Raw genomic sequence first — 15,840 nt, 5'->3', positions numbered from 1 at the left:
TATGTCATGCAAGGGGACATTCTTTTTCACTGTTGAACTGATTGTTCAATTTCTTTTTTCCCCTGAGTCTTAAGGTGACTGGAAACAAACCATGAAGCCAAGAGGAGGAAGGATTTTGGACACCTGACAAAGCAGTCTTGTTCAGTCTTGCCTCTGGGTCTCTTTCTTCATCATGTGGTGTGTATTTTTCTTTTCGGTTTTTTTAATGTTTTTGTACCTTCACTGTGACAGCATGGGCTGAGATTTTTGTAGTGAAAGACATTTGTGCAATTCATATATCGGTTTTGAAGATAAATCTATTAAAATAATACTTCGGAAACCAACTGCATGCAATACAGAGAAATAGAGGAGGTGACTGTGTGGATGCCGCACGTGAGGAAGCGCTGCAGGCCGGGCCGGAGGGCGCTGAGGGCTGCCGGGCCGGAGGGCGCTCAGAGCTGCCGGGCCGGAGGGCGCTGAGCGCTGCCGGCTGCACGGTGCCGCTGCCCGCGGCCGTGTGGGGCTCCGGCCGGTCCCTCAGCGGGACGGCCGCGGGGCGCTCAGCGCCACCTGGCGGCGGACGGTAGCAGCGCAGGGGGCGCGCGGGGCAGCGGCCGCTGGGGGTCGCTGTTCTCGCTGCTGTGCGCGCGGAGCCGGCGGCGCGTGGCCCCCGGAGAGGCGCCCCCGGTCCCGCGCGCGGAGCAGCTCCGCGTGCGCCGCCCGGCTCCTGAGGGACAGGCTCGGCCACACGGCACGGCGAACGGGGAGACTGCCGCGGGCCGGGTTTCAGCCTCCCCCGCCGCGCCCCGAGGGGCTACGCCGAGAGGGCGGCAGCGTGTGTGCCCTCTGGGTAAGGGGTCTCGTAGGAAGGGGCTCGGCGCTCCCCGCAGGCTGCCCCGTGCCGCCAGTGCCTTTCGCTCGGGCTGTCACCTCAGCCGAGGGGCCGGCAGCTGCGGGAGCGGACAGGGTGCTCCCGGCGGTGGCACTGCCTTCGTCCTCCTCCTCCTCCTCTCCCGGCACCGCAGGGAGCGCTTCCAGGCAGCGCCGCGCCGGGAGCCCAGGAAGCCGCCTCGCCACCCGGGACCTCCCGTGCCAAGAATCGGCGAAAGAGGCGGCACACCCGCTCCCTCCCTCTACTCAGACCCACTGCAGCTGCCTCTCCGCGGGCTTCCCGGCCGGCGGGAGCAGAAATAGCCTTCCCCTTCCCCGGCAGCTCGCCCCCGCCCCAACACCTCCCTTTCCCCGCCGCGGCCGGGCTCGGAGTTCCCGGTAAACAGGCGGCTTCCCCGCCCGCCCCCCGCGGGGCTGTGGCCGCGGGCCGGGGACCCGCCTGACGAGAGCTGCGCCAGGGACATCAATATTTCAGTGCGGTTCTAATTAAAGGCTCGGGCGATGCGCCCCCCCCGTCCCCATCTTCCCGCCGCCGCCCCCTCCCACTCCAAACACACACACTTGGGACCGTCTCCTTACGTCGGAGAGCAGCGAAGGAGTGACTGAGCCCTGCCCGGGAGAACCGAGCAGGGGGAGGGACGGGGGGAACCGGGGCGGGAGGGGAGAGAGGGCGGGAAGGGGGGGCTTGTGCAAGCAGCGACGCTCCCGAGGTTGCCAAGTGGACTTTTATTGTTTTCCACCCACTTCCAAGTCGATACTATCTGCCGTCTCATGTCCATCCTATAGCCTATATAAGCGGCTGCGCTGGGGCTGGCGGCGATGGAGTAGTTTGTGGATACGGCGGGAGCGCAGGGACGGGAGGGGGGCGGGTGGGCCAGCCGCGGAATACTCGGACTCCCTGCTGCTCGCGGGCTGCTGCCGTCGGGGAGCGGCTCTCTGGGGGAAGACACCTCGGCTTCTGGGACGGAGACACAGGTAAAGCGGCCGGCGAGCGACAGCAACCTCCTTCCCCTCTGTCTACCTCCCCACGCCCCCATCCCTCCCGCCCCGCCGGGCCAAAGCGCTGCGTGCGGCGCGACCGGTGACAGCCGCGGGCGAGAGCGGCCGCCGCCGGACCTCGGCAGAGTTGGCAGGGCAGAGCCACCGCACGGAGCGGCCGTGTGTGAGGGGCGGTCAGCCGTCCGAAGGCGAGCGGCTCCGGGGATCAGGCTGGCCGCCGCTCCGGGCTGCTCCTGTGGGGAAGGGGAGCGGTGAAAGGTTCAGAAAACAGGAGACTGGCGGTGCTGTCCCGTGACCCCGGCCGGCTGCCCCCCAGCCGCGAGCCTCCCGTCCCGCCGCTCCTGCCCGCAGCCCGGGCACGCAGCCCCGCAGCGAGGGTGGGGAACCTCTCTGTGCGCAGCTGCCGCGGCTCTCCGGCAGAAACTTCGGGGAAAGTTGTCGCCCCTCGCCCGTGTTCCTCCGCTCCGCGGCGGGGCGGGGAGAGGCGTACCGGAACGCCCGTCCCGACCGGGGATCTGCTCCGCCGGGGCACCCCCAGCCTGGCCCCGCTGCCGGGCTCCCCCCCCACCCCCCCGCGGGGCCCGACTCCGGGCGCTGCCCGCGGCCCTGGGGCGGCTCTGCCCGCGGGGCGGGCGCTGCGGGGCGCGGGGGCAGCGGCGGAGCTTCGCGGACCCCCCGCCCCGTCCCCCGCCGCCAGCCCCCGGCAGCCCGGAGCGGTCTGTGTGTGCCCCCGCCTTGTGTAACCTATGAAGCGCTCGCCGCTCTTTGCTCCACTAATGTTTCCGATTTCACCCCCACGAGTCTCCCCACCTTCGACCCACCCCCGATTTTCTCTTCCAGTGAAACGGGAGACCTCCCATAGATAGCAGCGGATCCTTCCCCTTCATCTCCTCATGTACTCTTCAGGTCGAACTGCAATGAGTGGACTGAGGTCTTCTGGGCTGCTGGGGCTGGTACTCTTAATGCTCTCAGCAGGATACTGCAAAGAGAAAACGGACTCCGCAGATTTGAAGGACAAACAAAGTCTCTTAAATCTCATCATGGAGATCATTCAGGAACTGAAAAAGTACCACCTGGAGAAGGACAGTGGGGTTCAGTACTTCTCCAAGCATGACTATAACTTGGATCGAAGGGAAGTGGCTGACTACGGAGGATACCAGGACGAGCAGAGAGTCGGTAAGTCACAGTCCGTCTTTTTCTTTTTTTTTTCTCTGGGGTACCTTGCTGAATGAGATAGTGCACCAGGTTACTAATTTTGTACTAAGAATTCACCACTCAAAATACCTGCAGATTCTCTTTGGTATCGGAAACAGACACAAATGGCAAATTTGGAATAGAAAAACTCCATTCGCCTCTCAGAGTCTTTTACTCTCTGGATAATGTAATCTACTGAAAGTCCAACTTCCTGTGGCTTTGAACAAAACCTGTTAATAAGGGAATAGACTGAAATGGGCTGAGATCAAAGAAACAAGGGATGAAAACGGTTTTTCCTGGAAGGTTACCACTTATTATCATGGGCTTGGTTTAAGTGTTTCTTGGAAATGACTGTAGCAAGAATTCTCCTGCAGGACTACAGTATGTCCTTCCCTGCAGCTCAGCTTCCCTGAACTGTTCACCCTGCTTGTTAGTTCCTTTTGTACTCCAGAGGTTGCGCCTTTGAAATACTAGGGAACTGAGACAGGACTCCTGTGTCACTGTGCAGCCTGTGGCCAGTCTGGGACACTGCTGCAAGTCATCCTTGTACTCATTTGACTGGCTCTTCTCTAACCTTCAGTGAAGCCCAGGTTTGTTCATGAGATGTTCAGGGTTGCATAGAGCAGTCCAGAAGTATACACAGTGATGGATAGTTACTGCTTAGTTTGATGATGTGCTTCTGTGCATCCAGTTGAAACTTGATTTAGTTTCTACTGCTGCCATGTCTAATTTAGTGTTCCCTGTCACTCCCAAACCCCTACAGCATTACTGCTGCTCATCTGACCCCTCCAATTGAAAGTGACTTTTGAATATTTTCCAGCAGATGTCTACTCACCTTTTCCCAAATTTGCCTTCATTTTGATAGTATACTATTTATTTTGCCTTTATTGATCTTATAAAGCTTCATTCTACCTTTTTGTCATTCTCATTCAAATATACTCACAATTTGCATTTATTGGTGGTTGTCATGAAGATGTTGCTTCTCCATTTGGATGATTAATGAATGTACAGAGGAAGACAATTTTGTTCTACTTAAGGTCAACACAGGAGAGAACATTTTGTTTATGAATGTTAAAAAGTCAAAGAGGCCAGACTAAGCAGGGAACCAAGATCTGCACAACTCTAAATCTCATCTTGGAATGTGGGCATAGTTCTTGGTCCCCCTGTTGGTGTGAAACATCTGGCTTGTGTGGAACAGTTATTTCTGAAATTAATAAACCTGATTCAGAGCAGATTAGTTGGTAGTGTTGTTATTGGTGCCTAAGCAGGATTTTTCATTCTGTTATTATAATGGAGTTATTCCCAGCAACTCTGAAAAGGACCTACTAGTTAGTCTTTCATTTCAGTTTTGGCATCACTTTCCAAGTGAGCCTGTCCCATGGGAAACTTCTGAGTGAAGCATGTGTGTTTTTAATGCTGTTCATGACATAATTAGGTCGAATAGGATAAGGTCAATTTTACTTACACTGACTAAAGTTAGAAGTAAATGAAGAATGACTTTCGAGAAGTGTCTAAATTCACAAGTGAATCGGATCTGGATGGAAATGCTCTCTGCTTTATATCTGATAAGAGGTGCCAGGGGAATGGAAAAGGCTGCTCAGGCATTTATGGTCAAGTAAATAAAGCACCATATAGTGTATCATTCACAATCAGCACTAAGCTATCAGCATAGAGTTTGTAACGGAAAGCAATCAAAGATAGCTGTAAATCAGGAAGTCACAAGCAGGGGTTAGGGCTGAAATGGATTTCAGTAAACCAGTTTCATTTTGCCATCTGCTGAACACAAAACACAAGGCGGTAAACCACAAACACAGGGAGCCAGAAGAGAGCAATTTGCTTGGAATAATTTCCTGTGAATTTTATTTACTGCTAGAGGGGAGGGGAAAAAAGATTCCTGTAAGTAGATCAATCCAGTTTTCATGATTACAGCAGAGCAATGCTTCTACAAACATACCTGGGACAGAACAGTGGATATATTTGCATAAGAGAATTAGAAGACACAACCCCAAACTTGAATATATCTTTGGATCTCTATCACTAGTGTAATATGAAAGAATTTAAATCTAGGTAAACTTGATAATGCAGTTCATAGAGAGCTAAAATCTGACTCTTAGTTAATAACCGTCATCATTAATGTTTTCTTACCTAACAGACATTGTTTCATCAGCACCGTGTTTCACAGAGCATTTTTCAGAGTCTCTCTATGTAAAGCAAATGCTTGCATTTTGGCCTACTGTATGCAAAGGACTTTTGACCTCTGTGCACCTGTCAAGACATAGTGGTGATGTTTGCTGGACAGAGTATTCCCTGTTCTCATACTGTGCTTGGCAAGCATAGTTCCAGTGCAGCACAGTAACTATTCCTTTTTCTGTCCAACAGAAATAGTTCCAAGAGATCTGAGAATGAAAGACAAGTTCTTAAAGCATTTAACAGGTACGTTTTAATTTTGCATTAAAATACATACATATTCTAAGCTGCACTACTCTACCTGTGAGCTGTACTGATTCATGACTTACTTTTTTCTTTATATTTCAGGTCCACTCTACTTTAGCCCAAAATGTAGCAAACACTTTCATCGGCTTTATCACAATACAAGGGACTGCACCATCCCAGCATGTAAGTGACAAAAGCAGAGACTTCCCTATAACAAAAGGAAAGTCTAAAATTTATTAGCTCTATCAAGTATCAGTAGTGATAGAATGTCGGAATGCATTCCTTGCAAAGAAAAATTTGGAGTGCTCTGAAATGTACTAAGTGTTCTCTACAGCATTGCTGGAACAGCATCAGCATTATAGAGAGGAAAATGGAAACAAAACTTTTTATCATTGCAAATACATTGTGTAGAATGGCTGTAAACACTGCATCCTTAGGTACTGGAATATTTGCCTCATGGGTACCAAACCAAGTGTTTGCTTCTCATAGGAACATGACTCCTCTCACAAATATTCACAAATATTAATTTCTAGTGCTCTAAGTTCAAGACAGGATCACAAACACAGGTGGGGCTATTTACTTTTCATTGATTATTTATGTAGGACATATTTTATAGACATTCTCTGTTTTGACTATTCAGCTTCCAATCTACCAGTGACATTGTCAATGAATCTTTTTAACACTTGTCTTCACTGAGTTACAAAAGTATAACTTCATAAGGCTCAGGAAAAAAATAAAAGTGCTGACGGACATAACTAAGGAAAGGCACCTTATGATTCCTCATCACTGTTGGCAGCACAGAGAATTAAATAAAAATCAAACGTTGACATTTATCAGTCAGTGGATGTGACTCCAGATTCATACTGAGGTGGACCTGTTGAGTAAGCAGATGCTATTTTAGTATAGCCTTTTCAGAATGGAAGCACACTTTATTTTACTTGTCTGAGGTCAACCAGTTGGGTCAGTAGCAGAGCTGGGAATAGAAACAAGAGTTACAGATTCCAAGTTTCAGCCCAGTGAATTTTAAAGGCATATTTGGTAAGAATTGTGGACTTTTTCGCTATTTGTAAGGCTTCAGATTAGGAATACCTTGGAAAGACAATAATTTCTAGATGATAGGTAATCAGATCACATTCTGTTTACATGGGTGGAGATGTAAGTTGTTCATAACTTGTCTGTTTTGAACAAGCAATGGTCATACTACCTTTATTGTAAGGATGACAACACAAACATAATTTGGCTCAGCACTAATGAGTACTCTGAGCTGTGAAGCTAGAAACTAGTTGGCCTTAAAGTCTAAATTAGCATTTTCCTCCTGACAGGTGACATATCCACCAACATAATGTCTGGTTAATGAAGGATAATTTGTATGGCAATTATAGCATAACTATGCTGTGAGGCGGGGATTGTTAACATTTCATCTCTACAAAACATTAGATGTAGTTACTCATTAATGAAATAATGCCTAGCAAAAGTGAACATCAGTTACTGGACTGGATTGACTTGCATCTCTTTAAAGTAACTTGCTTCCAGGAAAATGACATGAACAGCCTGCTTTAATTCTTCATGCACAAAACGATGTTACTTTTTGATAATATCCTGAATTCAAATAATATTTCTCCTTCTGCGTAGAAATCATAAGGCCAAACAGCAAAGAAATTAAAATCCTCTATGATGCTGCAGTACAAAAGCATTGTGTTGGCATACTTTCTAGTACTTTGTATAGTGTAATAGCATTGGCACCTGAAAAATAATTCACTTTTCTCTCTGTCCATAACCAGCTTTCACAGTATGTGCTTTCAGATTTTCATGTAAATGAAGAAAGAACCCTTTTGATTAATTTTTTCAGTTTTGCATTCGTTCTGTCCCTTACTATGAATGCATAAAAAGGTTGAAGGTACCTAAAATACAAACAACTAACAATAGGACTACTGTGGAAAAAGCAATTTTACTAGTGTTAAGATAAAACTTGATACTCTTACGAATGTTTATGATATGGTCATCTACTTGGGCTAGACTTTACATTCGTATAACTACAAGATGTTATTTATCTAATTTAACAGCTTTCTCAGGAAGAAAATCTATTGGAGAGTGGCATTACTTAATATTGACAGACTTGCTCACTGAAGGCTGGATTTCAAAGGTGGATCAGCACTACATATTCTTTCTCTAAGACAGAAACACTACAGTCCCATGTTTAGATCCCACACAGAAGCACAGACAGAGATGTATAAATTTTCATACATACACACACTTGGAGAGCCTCCAAGCATGTTGATGCTGTTTGTTTACAGATAGAACATGTGCAGAAGTCAGTTGCATAGTTACACGTGCCATTAGGCATGGCTTTCAGTTAACACAGGTTTTACACACTCCGTTTTTAAGTTAAAGGAGTTGATTTTTACTCTGCTGCAAATGAAGGTATATATTGAACTTTGCTGTGACACTAATTTGCACACTGATACCAATTTTGATTTTTAAAGGCAAAGTTGATTACTTTGGTAATCTAGTCATGCTCTTTTTTTTTCATACAGACTATAAAAGATGTGCCAGGCTTCTTACTCGATTGGCAGTAAGCCCTATGTGCATGGAAGGATAAAGGTAAGCTTTTTCTTAGCAGTAATGACATTCCACTGCATAGCAAAGCAGTGGATGTTGTGTTCCATACATGAAAATTCATGGGCATATAATAACAGCTGTCCTTTAGATAAGGTATTCCCCTCTTAGAGGACTTGAAGCAACTGGCTTAATCTGGCAAATTTTGGCATTAAGGAAAGTGTACCCCCTACTGGAAGTCATTACATAAACATCCATGTGCATCATCCGTGAATTATTTATAGCAGCGTACAGTTAGCAGTGAATTTGTTGCTACAGAAGAAACACAACAGCTGTGGCTTATTTTTCAAGAGTTTACTCAGTACACAATTGCCTGTATCGGCAGCAGCAGCCACCCTTTTATGTGTGCAGCTGTAGATCTGTGCTGTGCTCTCTAGTATGAGTTAATATATACATAGCTATCCACATGAAAGCTTTACAAATGCAGATAGGTTGCAGGTGCTTTTATAGTAATTCAGTTAAAATGTATTGTTAGTAGCATTGATAAACTAACTTCAAGCTACTCGGATTTCTTGGGATTTCCTTGTGTACACCTCTCATGCTTATAGGTTAATTCCCTCCTTTTTTGCCTAGATGTGCCTCTGTTTCCCCTAAATACTTCAGAAATTTTATCATGCACCAAAATAAAATGAAAGCAAATCAACCAAAACAAAAAGTACTCCCAAACTGTCTGTATTTTTAGAGAACTGTAACATAAGAACACAGAAGGACTAACTTACATTCTGTCCTCACCCTCAACCTGAGACAAAAATGTGATCTTGGACAAAAGATAAATAATAACCATGTAGATTTGTCAGTAACAAATGCTGTCAAACCAAGATACTTTAACTCTGTGATAACACACACATCTTCTGGAAGGAGTCAGTGAGAAAAAGTAGTAAGTATTTTATTTTATTTCTTCTTAAGCATTGACACTGTTTTGCACTTCACTCTTATAAGCAAGCTGGGGAAATATGATCGAGATAAATGTAAAAATATCTGGAAAAAGATGTAAGTTGTTAGCGCTTAATTGTCAAAACTGGAAAAATGTATTGAGCAGTGTCATACAGCTTCATTATGGGTATGATATTGTTCAATACTTTCATTAATAACTTGGGTGATAGAATACGGTATTTATGTATTTTAGTAGTACAGGAGAAGCAACCGTGACAGTACAATCTTGAAATTAAAAATAATCTTGGAAAATGAGTCTAAAACCAGGATAACATAAAAAGAGGAGAATTATGAAGTCATGTAGGAGTATTCAACTGCAGAAATACATGGAATTTGGTGAACAGTTAGACAGGTAGTGCTGCCGAAAACATAGAGGTTGTCACGGACCACAAACTAAGCAAGTCAGCAGTGTTACACTTGAAGAAAATAATACTGGAATTTATAAATAGAATCACTGTTTATGAAACTCCTGATATTAGTGTTACTGAAATAGTATATTTAATTAAGGGCTCCACATTTGAAGACATGTGAGTTCTTCTTGTAAGAGGCCAAAAAAGATCAACATTGATGTCCAAAGGCCTAGAAAACTCAGTATATGAAAACAGTTACAAGAATTGGGATTATTTAATCTGAAAAAAAGACATGGAAAAACATGGAAAGGAAAACATGAAGGAGCAATTCAATTTCTCAATTTCACAAAAGGTTGCTACAAGTTATTCTCCCTATCCAGTCTGGATAAATGAGACATAATCTTGTTTAACTTTGCAAATACCTGAATAATGTTATTACCAATACCAATAAGCAGATACATCAGAGTATGATATTCTTTTCTTCCTTTAGAAAGTTTTGTCTGTATCTTAATAACCTGTCATGGAAACATGAACTCGTAATATGAAGGAATAGCAAAGTAGTTCACATCTCAAGCTGGGAGTCTGTTTAAAAATGTCTGTCTCTCAAACATCTTTGCTCAACTAGCAGGCATGTTTCAATGTCAGCATCAGCTCTCATTCACACAGACACAAATCAATAGTGGCAGACTTCTTAAGCAGCCTTGTTAGTAGAAAGGGAGACTATCCTCTACCACATGCATCTGGAGATGCACAGGTGTCTCCATAAGATTAAGCTTCTTTTCTCTTTAGAGCTTTTCCACTACATCAGTTCAATTTGTGTGAAACTAGGTTTCCTGTTTTGCTCCATATCTGATTTTTGTTTCCTTGGAGTTTTTTAAGTGGGCTGGGCTACAGATGGACTATTACTTTGGCAAACTGGTAGTTTTGGTGGATTTTTCAGATCTATGGACATATATCCATGTTTAGAGATCAATTTGGAGAGGAGAAAAAAAAGATGGATTTATTTATATTTGTATATAAAATGCATTTTGGACTATCACAGCTTTAAAGCACACAAGACATTGAAACTCAGAGTTAAGATAAAACAAGAAAATAGTATGTGAAAAAAGGAATTAGACATCTGTTAACTGTCACAACACATACCTAAGTGGGCACATGTGTGTTTATGTTACAATGTGTTTTATGGACCCTTCACTTTTCTCATTTATCCTACACATATGTAACTGAGCTCCATATTCTTTTTTTTTAGTGTATGTTCCCTTTCTGCCTGTCCTACAGACATGAGCAATGCAGGGACACAGTAACAGCCCTTCAACTTATTGAGATTGCATGAGTGAAGCCAGAGCAGCAGATTTGTGTTACCACATCTCTCAGTAGTCCTTTTTTTTACAGTCAGCTACCCAGGCTGTATTCCCTGGCTGCCACCTGCACCATCTCTGATTAATTTTATTCTACAACCCCTTCTCATGGTCAACACAGCTATGCTAGAGTCCTGTCCTTGATGCTCCTTTTGTTTTGTTCTGTTCTTCAGCCTCATTCTTCTGCCAGCTTCCTAGTAGTTCCCATATTCCATGCTTGCTTTGCTCCACTCTGTGCAGATACATCCCAAATTTGTTATGTTTTCCATATCTGCAGTAGATAAGAAATGCCAGGAACAGGATTCCTGAAGTCTTCACCTAAATAAAGTTCACAATTCAGATCATGAGCATGTCCTATGACAGACAGTGATGAATCTGAAAATCCCTTTGACAGCATTTGTCACAGCCACTTTAGCTACAGTCATACGGAATTTACTGCTTTTGGTGGAAAACTGCAGTTGCTACTGTTAGTGCCTTCCCTTTTCCATTACCTGTTGATCATGTGTTTGCTAGAGACCAACACTGATCTTGTACTTTATGTTGAAAACTTGTACTGTGAGGAGTAGTTCAGGGACTAAGGACTGCATTATCACATGTTGTTACATACTTCTGTTTTGAAGATTTCTTCTAATTTCTATACTGACAAATATTAATGGAGTTTTTAAAACTTGTTTAAAGCATCTGCAGTTATTTCAAATGAAGTAAAACTAATGACACACTTTTACACTAATAAATACAAGACTGGTGTGGGTAGTTGGAGTCTCAGGCTAAGCAGAGAAAATGAGGTTTATATACTATAAAAAAAGTGTATTAAAGAAATCTACCTGTTGCTTGTTTCCTTAAGAAGCAGATACAAATAATTAATATTGGTACATACAGATCAAATATTCTTTACAAAACTCCTAGTAAGCTTAAAACTGACATTTCCTTTGGAACTCAGAAAAATCTGTATAAACTCCTCAAGATTTATTTGCCATACTAGTAATGTGTGTGACAAATGCTGAAAATCCAAGATAAAGTTGGAAACTTAAAATACATGAAGGAAAAAACAAAATACCCCACTAAACATCCCATTCCTATACACCATATTATATATCCATTTTTTCAAACTATTCTTAAACCATGTTATTTGGACACTTGAACTTTGCTTCAAGTGTTTTGTAACAATGGAAACAACAGCCCTTAACTGCATTCTCTCTTAGACTGCTGCTTACTCAGAGTAACCTTGAGTGCATTCAAGAAATGTCAGACACTTGAATTGCATAAAAGTGAAGGTGAAATTAAGGTGAGGGGGTTGTGTATTATTCAGTGAAGGCCTTTTTATTTCTAGATAGTATAGCTTGATCTGTTACACAGCTGCTCAGGGCATGTTCAATCACCTCTTGGTGCCAGGAAGTGGTTCCCAAGGTAACTAATTTAAGACTTTTATCAGAACTACTACTTTGAGTTAAAAAGGCAGTCAGTGTACATGGTTACTACTGTGGCATAGTCCAGGTTTATTAAAAGGCAGCTCATAGTTCTCCTTGCTGTGGGATGTCTGTGGCTAGGACCAGATGGAACATTAACAGCTTCATCGTCTTCAATGCATGGATCTCTGTGATCACATTACAGCAGAATTCCACCTGGGTGTGCACACTAGTGAAAAGAATTTTTTACACAATTATCTGTAAGCACAGGGAGGTTCTGCTACAAAACCCTACTCGCACAGAATTTTAAAGTTTATATTGACATTTAAACCACTAAATTCTTCTCATATAGATTAGCTTTTTCTTACAGAGTTTATCATCATGCGCAGATAATAACTAGAATCAAATTTGGAAAGCTGTAATATGCCTTTACAATAGCTTTCATTTGTCCTTTTAAAAATTGGAGCATTTGGTTGGCAATTTGTGTCGGTACCTATGTTCTCAACAGAGGCTGTATTTAAATTGCATTCAGGATCTCCACTAAGACTACCTGTCATCCTTCAGCTAAGTTCCAGTCTTATTTTCCTAGGCTTATGCATATAACAAACTATATGAAATAAAAAATTATTTTAAAAAGCACAACAGATTTATCAATGCTAAAAATCTGGGGTCTATTCAAGGATTTCTGAAAATGCCAGGGGTTTAGAAAACTGTAAGTTAGCTGATAAAAACCTGTAAATTACCTATGCAAAAGCAGGTGTAGATGACAAATTAGCATTCTATCCACTGTTTTTCACCCCCAGTGAGCTGCATATTCCCATTAGTAATGAAAAAAGTTTGTATTACATTTTCAGTGTTTAACTTGTGAGTTGGAACACTCACTGATCAAACCAAATGTATGTAAATTTCTTCTAAACACTTTTAAACATCATAGCTTAAATACGGTGCAGTAGGAGCATACATACAGAAAATAAGCTAGATGAAAATGCAAGACAAGGAAAATTTACGTTTCCCTTCTAAGAAAGGATAGTAAAAAAAATAATTGTCCTATCTGCAAAGCCAGAACAAAACCCCTAGATTACATCACGCTTTTTTGTAACATTACATTTCCTAATAGCTTTCAAAAATTGCAAAACTAAATGTTTAAATACTACTAACAAGTATTCCTGTATGCACCAATAGCTTGATTTTCAATGGATTATGTCAAGTTCAACTGACTTCGCATACAAATGATTCTATTACAAATTATACTTAAGCAGTAGAAAATGTAGAGAAAATCAGAGTATCAGAGAATTCACACTGATCATGGGAAAGACAGTCACCTATGTTCAGACAGACAATATGAAAGTTTTAACTGTGGAAAGTGTTACCAGAAGAATTGTAGTATCAGAGTGTTCCTGGTTTTCATCTCCCACATGAACATTTGATGGCTGTAAGACACCCAAGCTTCAGCTGAATCTGTTTGCATGTAAGAGTCTTTCAGCTGTGTAGTTCCTGCTGACTAAAAGACATCATATGTTTCTTACTTTTAAATAAGAACAATAGCAGGCATAGAAACATGTGAAACTGGGTGGGCAGACTTGCAGCATTCAGTTCTCCTGTCTAGAAGATATATGGAAGATGCCACCTGTCCAGAGGAGGATGGGCTTCTAGATACATGTATATGCAGTTACACTACATTTTCTTACAAGCTTTAAAGGTGTGGGGAATAGGGTTGTGAAAACCTTCACTGCTCACCCTTTGAATCAACATTTCTGGAATAGAGACAAAATATATACATAAGCAATGTGGAAACCTGTAATTTTGTATCAGTGATTTTGAAATCAGTGTCATAGGCATGGTTGTGATTTCATTCCAAGAAACTATTCTGGGAAGAGTTAATTGAACAGGCATCAAATTGAACCACTGCAGCTCCTGCTTAGTTCACGGTGGCTCAGTGCTTGCACATTCCAGGGGCTATATTTATATAACCAAATCTAAAAAAGTTACTTCTATTTGTTTCTTGTTTATATGAATCCAAGTTTCTTCACAAATGGGCCCAATGAAACATCAAATCCTTCCCAGATCCTTCAAACTGGACACCCTATCAACAGCTTCTGACACCAAGGCATTTAGACAGAATTTTGCAATCTGTTAATGCTATTTCTGAGGTTTATTCACTTTTTGACTTCACAGATGCAGTCTTTGGAACTGGCCAGACTTAACTATGAGCACATTTCGAATAGGTAGAACTGGATTTTCCTAGTCTGTCTACCAAAAATGAATCATCAAAAACACGATGCTTTCCAGAATTTCAGCCTTGATGAACAAAGAAAGCCTTAATGTAACAGTCAGGATGATATGAACTGAACTAAATCTGAAATACTGGTCTTTCCAAAGTTATTACCAAATTCTCCAGTTTATTTACTATTTTCACTATGGTAAACACATTCTCAAACATATGTATGTGAGTATAAAAATGATGAAAGGTAATTTTCTTCTTTCTTTTAATCCACCAGATGTTATTACTATGACAAGAAACACCAAGAACCAAGAGAAGTGCCTTGGAAACCAACAGGGAAATAGAACTTACTACCTTTTAGTGAACTCCATTGTGAACAAGAGATTTATTTTTGCAGATTGACAGATTACTTCCCATAATTCTTTTAACATGCATTTTGTATGCCATCAACAGTTTGCGGATTGACATTCTTTACAGTAACATAACTGCTAGTACTTAAAAGCTCCATACTTAAAAACACACTACAATTGATGTGTAATGCTGCCAAAAATTATGTAAACACAAATATTTCACCAAGAAAATTCATGTTCTATTGCTTAATTCTACAATTTTAAGGAATGTTTGTTTGTATATCTAGAACTACTAAAGATCTGCTCCACAGTAGTTGTGGTCACTTGATAACCTTCATGCTTATGCAATTTTTTAAAAGTTTGGTTAAAACAGACTTGCATTGGGGTCACATTGTACCCTGGAGTACAAATTGCATGACAAACAGGAACGTAATTCCAAGTAGACATACTTTTTGGGACAGTGGAGCATGGATTTTGTACACAAACACAAGCTGCCATTAATTTACTTTATATAATAAAACATTCCAGCGAACGTGCAATATGTAAATACTGTAAATAACAAGCGTAAGTAATAAAGTGTTTGGTATTAAGTTGTTCTCAGTTTGCTTTCTGCTCACTGAATCAGGGTAAACAAGCTACCTTCTGCTAGTCACTATCATTTATCTACACTTGAACCTCTCTCCGCTAAGAGTTCACTAGTTTAAGAAGGAAACGTACTCACCTCAGAGTTCAGTAATCTGGACAGCCCGGATTTGTGAGGATGGATGGATCTGTGTGTTTCAAACCCACAAAATGCCCAGACCACAAGGCTGCTCCAATTCTCTACAGCATTATAAAATGGAATAGTTTTAAAGACTAACAGTTCTTCTGGGGTTTTCATTTGGGATTTGGGTTCATTTTGGGGAGGGACTTACTCTTTGTTATTTTAATAATATGCAGTCTGTTCATGATACTGCAAGGCAATGTAATCAGAGAACATCCAGGAAATCATTTTAATATTGTAGGATTTTTAAGGAGTTGGTGAACACTTACTCCAGAAGCCTTGAGACACATTTCCCTCTCTTCTTTAAATCAGTTATTAAATCCAGTTGTCATAGTAAAATGACTCAG

The 15,840-nt window shown here is 42.3% G+C and overlaps 1 protein-coding gene across 2 annotated transcripts; it reads left to right on the top strand.

The window, feature by feature from the left end:
* The first annotated feature begins 1,572 nt into the window (after positions 1-1,572).
* Positions 1,573-15,320, top strand: ALKAL2 (ALK and LTK ligand 2). 2 transcript variants are annotated; one of them, XM_085056737.1, is made up of 6 exons: positions 1,573-1,845; positions 2,776-3,045; positions 5,443-5,496; positions 5,599-5,679; positions 8,031-8,097; positions 14,658-15,320. In XM_085056737.1, the coding sequence occupies exons 2-5, from the start codon at positions 2,787-2,789 to the stop codon at positions 8,093-8,095; spliced, it is 459 nt and encodes a 152-aa protein (XP_084912863.1). In that variant the 5' UTR covers positions 1,573-1,845; positions 2,776-2,786; the 3' UTR covers positions 8,096-8,097; positions 14,658-15,320. The 2 variants fall into 2 exon arrangements, with proteins under 2 accessions (XP_084912863.1, XP_084912862.1); XM_085056736.1 differs by having other exon boundaries at positions 2,710-3,045.
* Positions 15,321-15,840: the final 520 nt, after the last annotated feature.

Source organism: Lichenostomus cassidix, chromosome 3 (genome assembly GCF_008360975.1).
Source record: "Lichenostomus cassidix isolate B80296 chromosome 3, HeHo_3.0, whole genome shotgun sequence".
Classification (NCBI taxonomy): Eukaryota; Metazoa; Chordata; class Aves; order Passeriformes; family Meliphagidae; genus Lichenostomus; species Lichenostomus cassidix.
Note: the sequence above shows the minus strand (reverse complement) of the source record. Positions and strands in the feature narration are given on the sequence as shown.

Coding starts and splice junctions, on each gene's coding strand:
- ALKAL2 (XM_085056736.1), top strand. CDS start 2,763: ATGTACTCTTCAGGTCGAACTGCAATGAGTGGACTGAGGTCTTCTGGG. Junction 3,046..5,442: donor CCAGGACGAGCAGAGAGTCG/GTAAGTCACAGT, acceptor TCTGTCCAACAG/AAATAGTTCCAAGAGATCTG. Junction 5,497..5,598: donor GTTCTTAAAGCATTTAACAG/GTACGTTTTAAT, acceptor TTTATATTTCAG/GTCCACTCTACTTTAGCCCA.